This window comes from Pristis pectinata, chromosome 13, assembly GCF_009764475.1.
Source record: "Pristis pectinata isolate sPriPec2 chromosome 13, sPriPec2.1.pri, whole genome shotgun sequence".
Taxonomy (NCBI): Eukaryota; Metazoa; Chordata; class Chondrichthyes; order Rhinopristiformes; family Pristidae; genus Pristis; species Pristis pectinata.
The window spans coordinates 29,052,171-29,065,223 of NC_067417.1; the positions used below are offsets into that span (position 1 = coordinate 29,052,171).

Sequence of the window (13,053 nt, forward strand, 5' to 3'; positions counted from 1 at the left end):
AGTTTGGAGTCCATTTATTCAATATTTCGATATGATATAAGCAGACCTTTTTCAAATCCCTTTCAATAACCTTTGAATATAGAGGAGCAGAGATGACGACATAATAATGTTTTTTTTAATCTAAAAATATCAGTCCAGTTTTTTTTTTCTTTGAAGTTTTTGGTTTGCTTTTGTCTATTATTATATTTTTTTGGATTTGGGCGTTTTCTTTTTATATCATCAAATTTCTTTTGAAGTTCCTTCTTTTTGCATTATGTACACTTAGCAAGAGAGTGGGAGGTCTAGATTACATACTTTACTCCTTGTGAGTATAAATATTAACCGTTATTATTGTTATCCCGATCTCTTCGCACCATATGTATAATTATTGTTATGTATATTAATTTGAATTGATTTGAAATTCAATAAAAAGATTGAAAAAGAAAGAAAGAATGCAGAATCTGCTCCTTCTCAGTAGATAGGATTAACTATTGGGAAGGAGCTCCGAGGGGTAAAGACAGAGTAAACCTTGCTTCTCAACTCAAAATCCAGAGTCTGCTCGAGGCAGGCCGAGACGTGCTTGCGCTTCTTCTTTCAAAAGGTTCACAAAGGGAGCTCTAATGATGAACAGCCCAAGTAGAGCAGCAACATTTTCACAGCCTCATGCTTTATGGATCCATAATTTCTATATGATCTAAAAGCCACAGAAACCACAGCCTGTCAGAACTTCTTGTCTTCCATCTGAGGATTTAGAGAAGCAAAGATCTCAACAAGCAGGAAACTCTAGACCAACTGTTAATCCTGACAAGATGTCAAGGTCAGTTCTTTCCTTCAGGGCAAGTAAGACTCCTCGAAGTGACGGCAGGCTAGTCAATGTTACAGACTCGGTGAATGTCCCTTTAAGATAGAGTTAGTAGTGTCTGTCTTTGTGTGTGTGTGTGTGTGTGTGTGTGTGTGTGTGTGTGTGTGTGTGTGTGTGTGTGTGTGTGTGTGTGTGTGTGGCATGCTTACGTCAACAGAAGATAAAGGACATAATGACGTGGTTGAAAAGGTCAGTCGAAGTCAAAGACAGAGAGAGAGAGAAAACGGAGAGAGACACCAGCCTGCTAGTTTCTCTATCGACGGATGAGAAACAATAGCTGTGTCTGTCACTGCAATCCACGTATGGAAATTGGAAGTAATCCGGTGGAGTTCACTTTGTTGCTGACCTGTGGAAGGAAACAGGTATTTGTGTGGACGACCTCGAGTCGGATGCTTTTCGGGGTGAGGAAGTCACTATCGAGTAAACACTGAGGTGTCATTTGGGTTCCATCGTGGAACATTTGGATTTTGTGATTACTCTCTCTATGTTCTCTACATCTACGTCTTATCTTCAGACAACGGTGGTTGTTGAAGAAGCCTTTGCTCATGTTTCACCTTATGGCTTGCTGAACTGAACTTTAAGAACCATTCCTGGACTTGGAGTTTGGGACTTTGCCACACACACATGAAGAGTTTAGTTTTTGGGGTTAATGTTCAAGGTTTAACATTTTTACTTCTAACATACTAACATCTTTACTTTTATTTTTCTTATTATCATAAGTAGTGATTAATAAAATAGTTTTTAACACTGAATCATGACTCCGTGTGTTCCTTTTGTTGCTGATTCGTAACACAAGTTGTACTTAGTTCTGTGGGACTGGATTGGTCCAGTCCTGCTGAAAGTGTACTATGTCAGAATATGAGGAAGGGAATCATCACGTGCATCTACAAGCTGAAAGAGGAGGGAGGAAATCAGAAATTGCTGACCCCTTGCGTTGCTTATTACAAGATTCTGGTAAAGATCATTGCCAATTGAGTCAAGTCTATCTAGGCTTGGTGATTCACCTAGATCAGACCTGTGCCATACCCAGTAAGATGATCTCTAATAACCTTCCACTATAAGCCCGGCACCGTTGGAGCAGCAGTTCCCTTTCAGGTCCGGTGAGTGTATTTAAAAAGCTTAATAAGTGGAGGGCAACTGAAGGGTTAAACAGAGTGTTGAGTGCTTGATTAGAGGGAGTGTGTCTTTGAGGTAATTGGCAGGGACAAATATAAAGGAGGGGTAACTGAAGAGGAGTGGTCAGTGGCTCAGGGTAGGAAAAGAGCTTTGACTCAAGTGGCCTTGGTGAGCAGAGGCTGAGGAAGAGCTTGCTCCCTGAGAGGCAAGGCTGATGAGTTCTTTTAATTTAATTAACTTAAGTGTAGGTAGTGATGGCAGCTGTTAGGGCAGTTGTGTGCTCTGTATGCAGTATGTGGGAAGTCAGGGACAGCACACTTGTCCCTGCTGACTACACCTGTAAAAGGTGCATCCAGCTGCAGTTCCTGATGAACTGAGTTAGGGAACTGGAGCTGGATGAACTCTGGATCATTTGTGAGGCAGAAATAGACAGGAGTTTCAGGGAGATAGTCACCCCTAAAAGTCAGGAGGCAGGTAGCTGGGTCCCTGTCAGGAAAGGAAGGGGTATAGACAGAAAGAGCAGAGCACCCCTGTGGCTGTTCCCACCAACAATAAGTATACCATTTTGGATACTGCTGGTGGGGATGACCTATCAGGGACAAGTTGCAGTGGTTGTGTCTTTCATCAAGGTGGGACCCTTGGCTCAGAAAGTAAGGGGGGGGGGGGGAGAAGAGAGCAGTAGTGATAGGGGATTTGATAGTTAGGAGGTTCTGTGGGAGAGATTGAGAATCCTGGATGGTCTGTTTCCTCCCTGGTGCCAGGGTCTGTGATATCTGAGTTCTTGATATTCTCAGGAGGGAGGGTGAGCAGCCAGATGTTGTGGTCCATGTAGGGACCAATGATGTGGATAGGAAGGAAGAGGAGGTCCTATAAAGAGTTCAGAGAATTAGGTGCAAAGTTGAAGGACAGGACCTCCAAGGTTGCAATCTCAGGATTGCTACCTGTGCCATGAGCTAGTGAGGCTAGAAATAGGAGGATCATGCAGCTAAATATGTGGCTAAGGAAATAGTACAAGAGGGAGGGCTTCATGTTTCTAGACAATTGGGCTTCCTTCCAGGGAAGGTGGGACCTGTTCTGATGGGATGGCTTGCACCTGAACTGGAGGGGGACTAACCTACTTGTGGGTAGGTTTGCTAGTGCTTCTCTGGGGGGTTTAAAAGTAGATTTGCAGAGGAACTGGGGTGTTAGAGCAGATAGTGAGGTGGAGGAGGGAAAAGGTCATGAGAGGACTGCAGGTATAGACAGAAATCAAAGGTTTGTACATAGAAATGTTCTCAGGTGCTTCTATTTCAATGCAAGAAGTATTGTAGGTAAGGCAGATAAGCTTAAGGTGTGGATTGGCATGTGGGATTACAACATCTCTATTAGTGAGACTTTGATGCAGGAGGGGCAGGACTGGCAGCTTAATGTTCTGGGGTTCTGTTTCAGATGTGAGAGAGGGGGATGGATGAAAGGGGGAGGAGTGGCATTACTGGTCAGGGAAAATATCACAGCTGTGCATACAGGATAGCCCAAAGGGCTCATCTACAGACTCCATATGGGTGGAGCTGAGGAACAGTAATGGTGTGCCCACACTAATAGGGCTGTATTATAGACCACCCAATAGTCAGAATTGGAGGAACAAATCTGTAGTGAGATAGCAGACTGATGTAAGAAACAAAGTTGTAATAGTAGGGGATTTTAAATTTCCACATTGACTGGGACTCCCATACTGTGAAAGGGCTGGATGGCTTGAAATTTATCGAATGTGTTCAGGAAAATTTTCTAAATCAATATATAGAGGTACCAACGAGAGAATGCAATACATGATCTCCTATTGGGGAACCAGACAGGTCAGGTGACAGAAGTATGGGTAGGTGAGCATTTTGGGTCCAGTGACCATAATGTCATTAGTTTCAAGTTCCTTATGGATAAGGACAGGTCTGGTCCTCAAGTTGAGGTTCTAAATTGGAGAAAGGCCCATTTTGTGGAAATGAGAGAGGATTTAGGAAGAGTGGATTGGGATAAATTGCTTTCTGGCAAGGATGTGTTCAGTAAGTGGAAGGCCTTCAAAGGTGAAATTTTGAGTGCAGAGTTTGCATGTTCCTGCCAGGATTAAAGGCAAAGTTAACAAGCATAGGGAACCTTGGTTTTCAAGGGATATTGGTGATCTGGTCAAGAGAAAGGTGTATAGCAGGTATAGGCAATAAGAACAAATGAGGTACTTGAAGAGTATAGAAAGTAAGAAAATACTAAAGGAAATCAGGAAGGCAAAGAAGACATGAGGTTGCTTTGGCAGATAATGTGAAGGTAAACCTGAAGTTTTTACAAGTATATTAAGAGTAAAAGGATAGTAAGGGACAAAATTGGTCCCTTACAAGATCAGAGTAGTCATCTGTGTGGAGCTGCAGGAGATGGGGGAGATCTTAAACAGTTTTTTGCATTAGTATTTAATCAGGAAACTGGTATAGTGGATATGGAAGGAAGGGAAATGAGCAGGTGTCATGAAACAAATAGATTAAAGAGGAAGAGGTGCTTGCTGCCTTACAGCGAATAAAGGTAGATAAATCCCCAGGCCTGATAAGATATTTCCTCGGACATTGAGACTAGTGTAGAAATTGCAGGGGCCGTGGCAGATATATTTAAAATGTCCTTAGCCACAAGTGGGGTGCCGGAGGACTGGAGGGTAGCTCATTATTCTGTTGTTTAAAAGATCTAAAAGTAAACCAGGTAATTACAGGCTGGTGAGCCTGACATCAGTAGTAGGTAAATTATTGGAAGGTGTACAGGTATTTGGACAACCAAGGGCTAATCAAGGATAGTCAGCATAGCTTTGTGCATGGTAGATCATGTTTAATGAATCTTGTAGAGCTTTTTTCGTGGAGGTTACCAAGAAAGTAGATGAAGGAAAGGCTGTGGATGTTGTCTACATGGACTTTAGTAAGGTCTTTGACAAGGTCCCACATGGGAGGTTAGTTCAGAAGGTTCAGACACTAGGTATCCACGGAAAGGTTGTAAACTGGATTTGAAATTCATTGTGGGAGAAGACAGTGGTAGTGGATGGTTGCTTCTCAGACTGGAGGCCTGTGACTAGTGTGCCTCAGGGATCTGTGTTGGGTCCATTGTCTATATCAATGATCTAGATTTGGTAAATTGGATCAGCAAGTTTGACACTAAAATTGGAGGTGTAGTGGATAGTGAGGAAGACTTTCAAAGCTTGCAGAGGGATCTGAACCAACTGGAAAAATGGGCCAGAAAGTGGCAGATGGAATTTAATGCAGACAAGTGAGGTGTTGCATTTTGGAAGGACAAATCAAGGTAGGACATACAGTGAATGGTAGGGCACTGAGAACTGCAGAGGAACAAAAGGATCTGGGAGTTTAGATACATAATTCCCTGAAAGTGGCGTCACAGGTAGACAGGGTTGTAAAGAAGGCTTTTGGCATCCTGGCATTCATAAAGTATTGAGTATAGGAGTTGGGATGTTGTGGTGAGGTTGTATAAGAGATTGGTGAAGCCAAATTTGGAGTATTGTTTGCAGTTCTAGTCACCTAACTATAGGAAGGACATTTGTAAGATTGAGAGTGCAAAGGAGATTTACTAGAATGTTGTTGGGTCTTCAAGAGTTACAGGGAAAGATTAAACAGGTTAGGACTTTATTCCTTGGAGCACAGAAGAATGAGGGGAAATTTGAGGTTTACAAAATTGAGGGGTATAGACAGTTAATGTGAGTAGGCTCTTTTCTCCTAGATTAGGAGAGAAGTATGAGAGGATGTGGCTTTAGGGTGAAAGAAGAAAGGTTTGGGGGAACTTCACCACTCAGTGATGGGAGTATGGAACAGGCTGCGATCTGATGTGGCTAATGGTGAGAAAGATCTCATTGTCAGATCTGTCATGTACAGGATAGGTGTCAGTCATTCCACATGCTGCTATGACAGCTGTACTGAAAAGGAAAAGAGTCGGTTGCTCTTCTGGAATGCACATTTGCCAGGAAGGCCTTGGAAAAGATAGTGGTATTTGTTGAAGTTTGTTCCATTCAGTTGCATAATACAGGATTCTACATATTACAGGCTGTTCCTAGGAACATATTGAGAGAAATACAAACTTCTGCTGGAGAAGTATGAAAGACACTCTGGTCTGCCCAAAACTTGCAGGGCAAGATGTTGTCCACAACTGAGTCCTGCAAATTGGCACATTCTAAGGTCCAAGGTGACATGCTGAAGATGGGTGCAGTTACTTCAAAGACTCTATGGTGAAGAAATTATTTAAGGGTCTCCTGCCAAAGTACCCCTTTGATTGAAATCTGTGTTAAATCTCCATGAACTATTTGCTCAAGGGCTGTATACAAATGATAACTGAAACCACATTAAGGTAAACATTTGTGATAAAAATGTTAAATGTTCTGTATTAATATTTGCAATTTTTAGGAAATCTATTTTGAAATAAGAAGCCCAATCACCTTTGACAGCTTGTTACTGTAAAAGGCCTTTGAAATGTTTAAGCATCTGAGACATTTAAAAACTATTCAAACAGATACTTAAAATTAAACAAAACAAAATATTTAAGGACAACTTGAACTACTAACAAATCAAAAATATTAAAACAAAGTTACACCTACTGGCAACTAAGTTTTTCTACATTATCTTCAAGCCATTCAAATGAATTGGGCTGCCATTCACACATCAGCCACCCCTGGGATAAAGCTGAAGGTAAATGCCAAGAGTATCCAATTCCCCTCAGCATATCAGTGATCTGCCCTTGGACTCAATTAAAAAGTCCAACAGTGGAGCAGAAGTTCAGATCTGTCAGTAAGCTCAATTTGGCCCAACATATTACAATATTATTGCACTAACAGTATCTACCTACAGAGTCTACTAAGAATCATGTATGGGGAATAAGTTACTCTTGACCAGTGGCTGTTTTTCTTTCTGCAGATGCCATTTGATTTGCTGTTTTATTTCTGATTTCCATGTTCTGTAGCTTTTACTGCTTTTGGCTTGACTTTAAGCATGGCTGACATTAGATCTTGCAAGATCAACTGCCAAGATAATCTATACCTGAAAGTATTTGTGCCTAAACTTCACAATTGTCCATACTGCTTGGATACTTACATGTAGATACTTGGTCAGTAGATCCACTGGGGCTGTTGAATTCATCACTGTCCACTGCAGGAAGTAGTTGAGAGATTGTGTTAGCATTCTTCAGCATTTAAAAGAACACATTATAAAAATCAAACATTCATAGATTGAGTACCTGTGTCTGTTTTCCCACCCCTCCTTTCTGTAACTGCAGGGCAACACCAATTCCTTCAAATGAAGGAAAGTAGGTAGGAGGGAGCTATGAGAGCTAACTATTTGTCAACTGACACAAAGTTGTGAAGCCTTTCTTCAGCTTTAACAAGAATAGGTATTGGAAAAGAACAACTTTTAAGATGTATGGGGCAAGATCATACTGGAAAGGGACCATGCCCCAGGATCACCACCTGCAATCACTGTACCTGCACTCATTTGGGACAGATGCAAAGAAGTCATTTCACAGTCTCCTTGTGCACATCCAGCAGCAAGATCAGGATGATGACAGGGCTGCAGGTGGTGTAATGTGGAGGCCCTGACCCCAAAGTGCCCCAAGCAGAAAGCAAAGATGGTAGTGCTTTGTCTTCTGTCAAAGCTGTCATTGATTTTAAAGTGCAAGATGCCATATTTTGCTTCAAGGAGCTTTGTCAGATGTTACAGACTAGGTAAATGCCCCTTTAAGAGCAGTGGTATGTGTGTGGCGTGCTTACATCAACAGAAGATAAAGGACTTAATATTGTTGACAAAGTCAGTCAGGGGAGAGAAAAGAGACACCAGCCTGCTAGTTTTTTCTATTGATGGATGAGGAAATAACTCTGTTACTGCAATCCACGTATGGAAATTGGGAGTAATCTGGTGGAGTTAACTTTGTTACTGACCTGTGGAGGGAAACAGGTATGTGTGGATGGCCACGATTCAGACTCTTTTCAGGGTGAGGAAGTCACTACTGAGTAAACACTGAGGTGTTGTTTGGTTCCATCGTGGACCATTTGGATTTTGTAATTACTCTCTCTGTTCTTGACATCTACGTTTTATCTTCAGACAACTGTGGTTGTTGAAGCCTTTGCTCATGTTTCACCTTGTGGCTTGCTGAACTGAACTTTAAGAACCATTCCTGGACTTGGAGTTTGGGACTTTGCCACACACACATGAAGAGTTTAGTTTTGGGGTTAATGTTCAAGGTTTAACATTGTTACTTCTAACACTTTTACTTTTATTTTTCTTATTATCATAAGTAGTTATTAAAGTAGTTTTCAACACTTATCACATGACTTTCTTTTGTTGCAGGTTCGTAACAAAATTGGGGGCTTGTCTGGGATTTGAACCCAGGACCTCGCATAACAGATGAAAGAGCTGTCCACTAACACCTTAGGCCTCATTCATCAGCCAACCAAAAGTCACAGGAACAACAATCATCAATATTGTAAACTCCAAGCTCAGATTAACCAACACCATCATCCAAATACCAGCAACAATTCTGCCTTCTCACTTCTCCCACTACCACCTTAATTTGCAAAGCCACCACTACCTTTTGCATACAAAGATACAAATTAGGAACAGTAGGCTGATTGCAACCTCGACTCCACATTTCTGCTTACAATGATGTTTCACCCTTTGCATATCAAGAATCTGCTTCTACCAAGCTTTGACAAAGAACTCAAGACTCTCAACCACAGGGGGGAAGTCTCATCTGTCTAATAAAGGCAAGTCTTGGATAGTTGCCTCCCATTCTTAAATTTTTCCACAAAAGTATGTGTCAACCCTGAGTTCTTGTACATTTCACCTGGTGAATAAGAGGGCATATTATGCTCATTTTCCTAGTCCTACCAGGACAAGATGTAAAAACAAATTCACTTAATCTGGCAATTTGTTGGCTGGAATTTAGTAAATGGCTTTGAAGGTCACCCTGCAGAATGAGTATGATGAAATTGTTAGAGGTTAAGCAAATGAAGATGAAAATTAATGACCTGTGTTCTTCACTGGGCTCCATGAAACCAGGACTACTGTTGTGGTTCTTTTTGATATAGGTCTGCCTTCTCTGTTGCAGGCATCTATGTGCAAGAGTCTCAGCTATAAAATGTTCCCTCTCCTTCTGGAGACAGGCATGCCATCCTGTACCCACAGTGGCAAGGTGCTGAGAGGGGAACAAAGTATAACCTTGAGGGTCAATGGTGCTCCTTCACCTGGACTGATCTCATGCTGAAACACAATACCTTTTTAAGGATCAAGGTCTGCTGATAATTTTCTTTAGCCTAGGCATCCCAGACAACAAGTGTTCCTAGAGAAAGAAGCAGAGCAGGCATGGCTGGAGACCATACACACAGCATTAAACAAATGTCTGGGGCAGAATGGGATTGTGGGCAGGATGTTATCTTCTGGACTGTGGCAGAAGATCAGGACTAGAACAGTGGTTTTGGGTCTGGACAAAGTGGCCAAGGTGAAGATGAGGTTGCATAGCAGGGAGTGGGTCAGGACTTGAGGCAAGAGGTTGGGTGCTAGGGTGTGCCTGAACAAGGGTGTGAAGAGCTTGGGGAATGAAAAGCAAGACTCAGTAAGGAGCCAAGATAGCAGTCAGGGTTGGGGGAAGTGTACGAGGGCCTGATGAAGGTGATCAGGGCCTAGAAAAGGGAGTCAGGGTTCTTTGGAGGTGGTTGATGATGATGCGCTTAAAGCTGTCTCATCACCTGGATGATCCTAGCTTTGAACAGTCATTGCAAATAAAGTCAATCAGGTTTATTATCACTATTATATAATGTAAAATGTTTTTTTTGCAGCAGTACAATGCAAAAACAAACTATAAATTACAAAATAAACAGTGCAAAATAAAAGGAACAATGAGTTAGTGTTCATGGACCATTTAGAAATCTGACGAGGGGAAGAAGCTGCTCCTGAATTGAGTATGTGTATCACATAGAGCCTTGGAACCATTCATGTTCAGAGGCCACACTCCTACATTTGACATTGGGTACCATATACACAAGCCTTGCACATCACACACACAAATGCATTGTAGTGATGCACGGTGGTGCAGCTAGTAGAGCCATTGGCTCACAGGACCAGTGAGTCAGGTTCAATCCTGACCTCGGGTGCTGTCTTGCGAAGTTTGCACATTTTCCCTGTGATCACATGGGTTGCCTCCCACATCTCAAAAACATGGGGGCAGTAGGTTAAATGGGCCACTCTAATGGGAAACAAGTACAGTAATGTCAACATAACCTCTCACACTCTAATTACTGTGATAACTGTCATTTAGGCATTTTCCTTGTAAAATTTAAAGGCCAACTTATTTTGAATTTTTATTTAAAACATCACATTAAAACATCTGTATAGTGTGACTAATGTTTGTAATGTAACAAGTACTAGAAAATACACATTTATTTGGTCAGTTAACCAATTTAAAAAAAATATAACAGGCAAACTGGACCTTTAATCACCCTAGTAGTAATAGTAGAGTACTTGAATGATTCAAAGGAAAATGTTTTGTTTTTAATTTTGAGTAGTTCAATAAAAATGCTTTGCCTTAACATCAAAAGACAAAAGATAAAATTGTCACCATGCTCAAACATCTCTACTGGCTTCCCCCATGCCATCCCGGCAACCTCCTTAAATCCTTCAATTCCTGCACACCCAAAATTTCCTTTGTCTAATCATTGGTGATCATCTGACTTCTTATCAAATAGCTTGCACAATAGGAATTTTTTTTAAAAGATCAGCTACAGCAAAGGCAGAGGAGCAAGGAACCAGTTTAGCAGGATGGGTCCAGTCATGAAGTGACCACATGTCATTCTCCACTCTCTTCCTACTCCATCCTCTCTCTCATCCCTAAAAATTCCTCCCTGCTGATACCTCCTGTGCTTTTTCAGGCACAAACCTTTTCTAAGCTAGAACATATACTAAACTGTGATATTGCAAAAGTAGCTGACTACAGCCAACCATGGTTCTTCTAACCATTTTAGTAAAACAATTTCCAACATTTTCCACTCCTAAAATGCCAATGCTACGAGGCCAGTAAGGACATTACTATATGGGTGAGCTATTTTACACACACACAGCTTCACTTACAAAATTTAAACATAACAAACTAGCAAATAACAAATAGGGAATGGAATTGGGCTAAAGGCAAAATCAACCACAATTTTGCAAGCTTGAGAGGCTGCACGACCTATTTTTGCTTCTGATTCTTATGTCCTTAAGTGCAAACTGCCCAATTCAGATGACTAGATTACTGAGGTTCCCAGGGCTACTTGATACCTGGAGCAGTAGGGTGCACATTTATAACATTGAGTTGACAACAAATATAAGTGCTAAGCAACATGAGGCAAGATATCCAGAATCATCGATGCACTGATTTTTGTCACTCATGAGCTGTGTTAATGACAAAATGAAAAGGAAAATTTTAAGAAGTTATACAACAAGATTCTTGAAAAAAGCTCTAGGCTAAAGAGGCAAATAAACAAAACCGTCAATAGAAGAAATAAGTGCAGAACAAGACTGCAAATAAAATCAAGCACTGAAATTGGGAAACAAAGTTCAGAATATACTGATAATAAGGCAATGGAAAAGAACTCAAGATAAAAAAAATCAAGCAGTTTAGGAGAAATCTCAGATTTAAAAAAAACTACATTTTTAAAATATTCAATATTAAGATTTGGATGAGACTCCACCTTTAGCAAATTTCATTAGCATCTAGCTCACAAAAAACCATGACGTACATTATAGGGAAAAAAAATCCAGGTTTATACCTTACGTGATGCAGGAAACAGGCCGTTCTACACAACTGCTACATTGAAGCACTCATCTCCAAATAAGCCTCATCTTTCATTCAACCTTAAAATCTTTGAACATTTTTCCATCCAGATTCCCCCCAACTCCACACACGCCTCCATCACACCCCGTGGTAAACTGCGTGAAGTAGTTTCTCGTGAATTTCTTCAAGATTTTATTAAACGTTTTATCTTTGCGGCTCCCAGATCTGATGGACCCGCAAATATAAACATCTCCCCCGACACCGGCTGGGGCGTGGTTTAAACGTCTCGTTTGCCCTTCTGTCACCGCTCAGGGACAAGTTATGATGAAAGGTCATCGACTTAAGACATCGGGTGTTTCTCTCTCCACGGCTCCTGGGCAGCTCTTGTCATTGCACCCATAGCACCCGGCTTGACTTAGGAAGGGGAAGCCCAGCGGGGATAAGAGGCTTGTGTGGAGAACTTTATGGCTTTGTCCAAGGATGGTGCAGGCGGGACAAACCGGAGCAAAAAGCAAACTGCTGGCGGAATTCAGCGGGCCGGGCAGCATCTGCGGAGGGAAATGTTTCGGGGAAATGGACGGCCGACAAACGGCATCAAGTGCGAGGATGATTCGGGCCGGGGCGGGCGAGTCCGTCACCAATGTCGACGGGTGCCCAGGCTGGGGTGGGGCTCGTTTCCCTTCGGCCGTCCACCTCTGCAGCCGGGCTCCTCTCACACTCACCTCCTGCTTCCTCCCTCCCCCTGTCGCCGAGGCTGGGCGACTCCGGCTGCTCGCTTGCTCCTTCCCCGTGCACGGCGACCGCTTCAGCCGGCGGACTGTGCCGCTGCTGCTCCTCGGACATGGCGGCACTGCCCTGGCGGGAGGGGACTGGACGACAACCGCGCGCCACCGGCCGTTAAACTTCCCTCCAGATTCAAAATGTTTTGCCGCTGGAACCCGTTGACGGCTGCCCGCCCGCGCGCTCTGATTGGTTGGACGAGCAGCCAATCGAGTCCAGGCAGCGGGCGTGCCCTGGGAGCACTTCGTCGCCGGGTGTGACCATTTGTTGTCAGATATTGGACGGTGGGGTGTTGTTAAATCTCTCATCAAATAAATATAAATCAAAGCCCTTTCATTGTGATCGACGAACCTCCAGTTCAGCTGCTGATAGTCTGTGGCCGTCGTCATCAGGAGCATAAGCAATAGGAGTATCTGTTAATACAACCCCTGCAGTGTGGAAATGCAGAGTTCATCCATCTGTGTTCGAAGTAACATTTCTTCTAAGAACTGTAACTGAATTGCAGTAAATCACACCAA

At 42.4% G+C, this 13,053-nt stretch overlaps 1 protein-coding gene across 1 annotated transcript in view; it reads right to left on the reverse strand.

Moving 5' to 3' along the window:
- The window catches only part of shcbp1 (SHC SH2-domain binding protein 1), a 34,278-nt gene extending 21,471 nt beyond the window's left edge, over positions 1 to 12,807 (reverse strand). Inside the window, exons 1-2 of the mRNA XM_052028355.1 lie at positions 12,478 to 12,807; positions 7,048 to 7,101 (exon numbers count right to left, since the gene is read on the reverse strand). Of these exons, the coding sequence (XP_051884315.1) occupies positions 7,048 to 7,101; positions 12,478 to 12,598 (175 nt within the window). The 5' untranslated portion in view covers positions 12,599 to 12,807. The remainder of the gene's footprint in view (positions 1 to 7,047; positions 7,102 to 12,477) is intronic.
- Between the last annotated feature and the right edge of the window lie 246 nt (positions 12,808 to 13,053).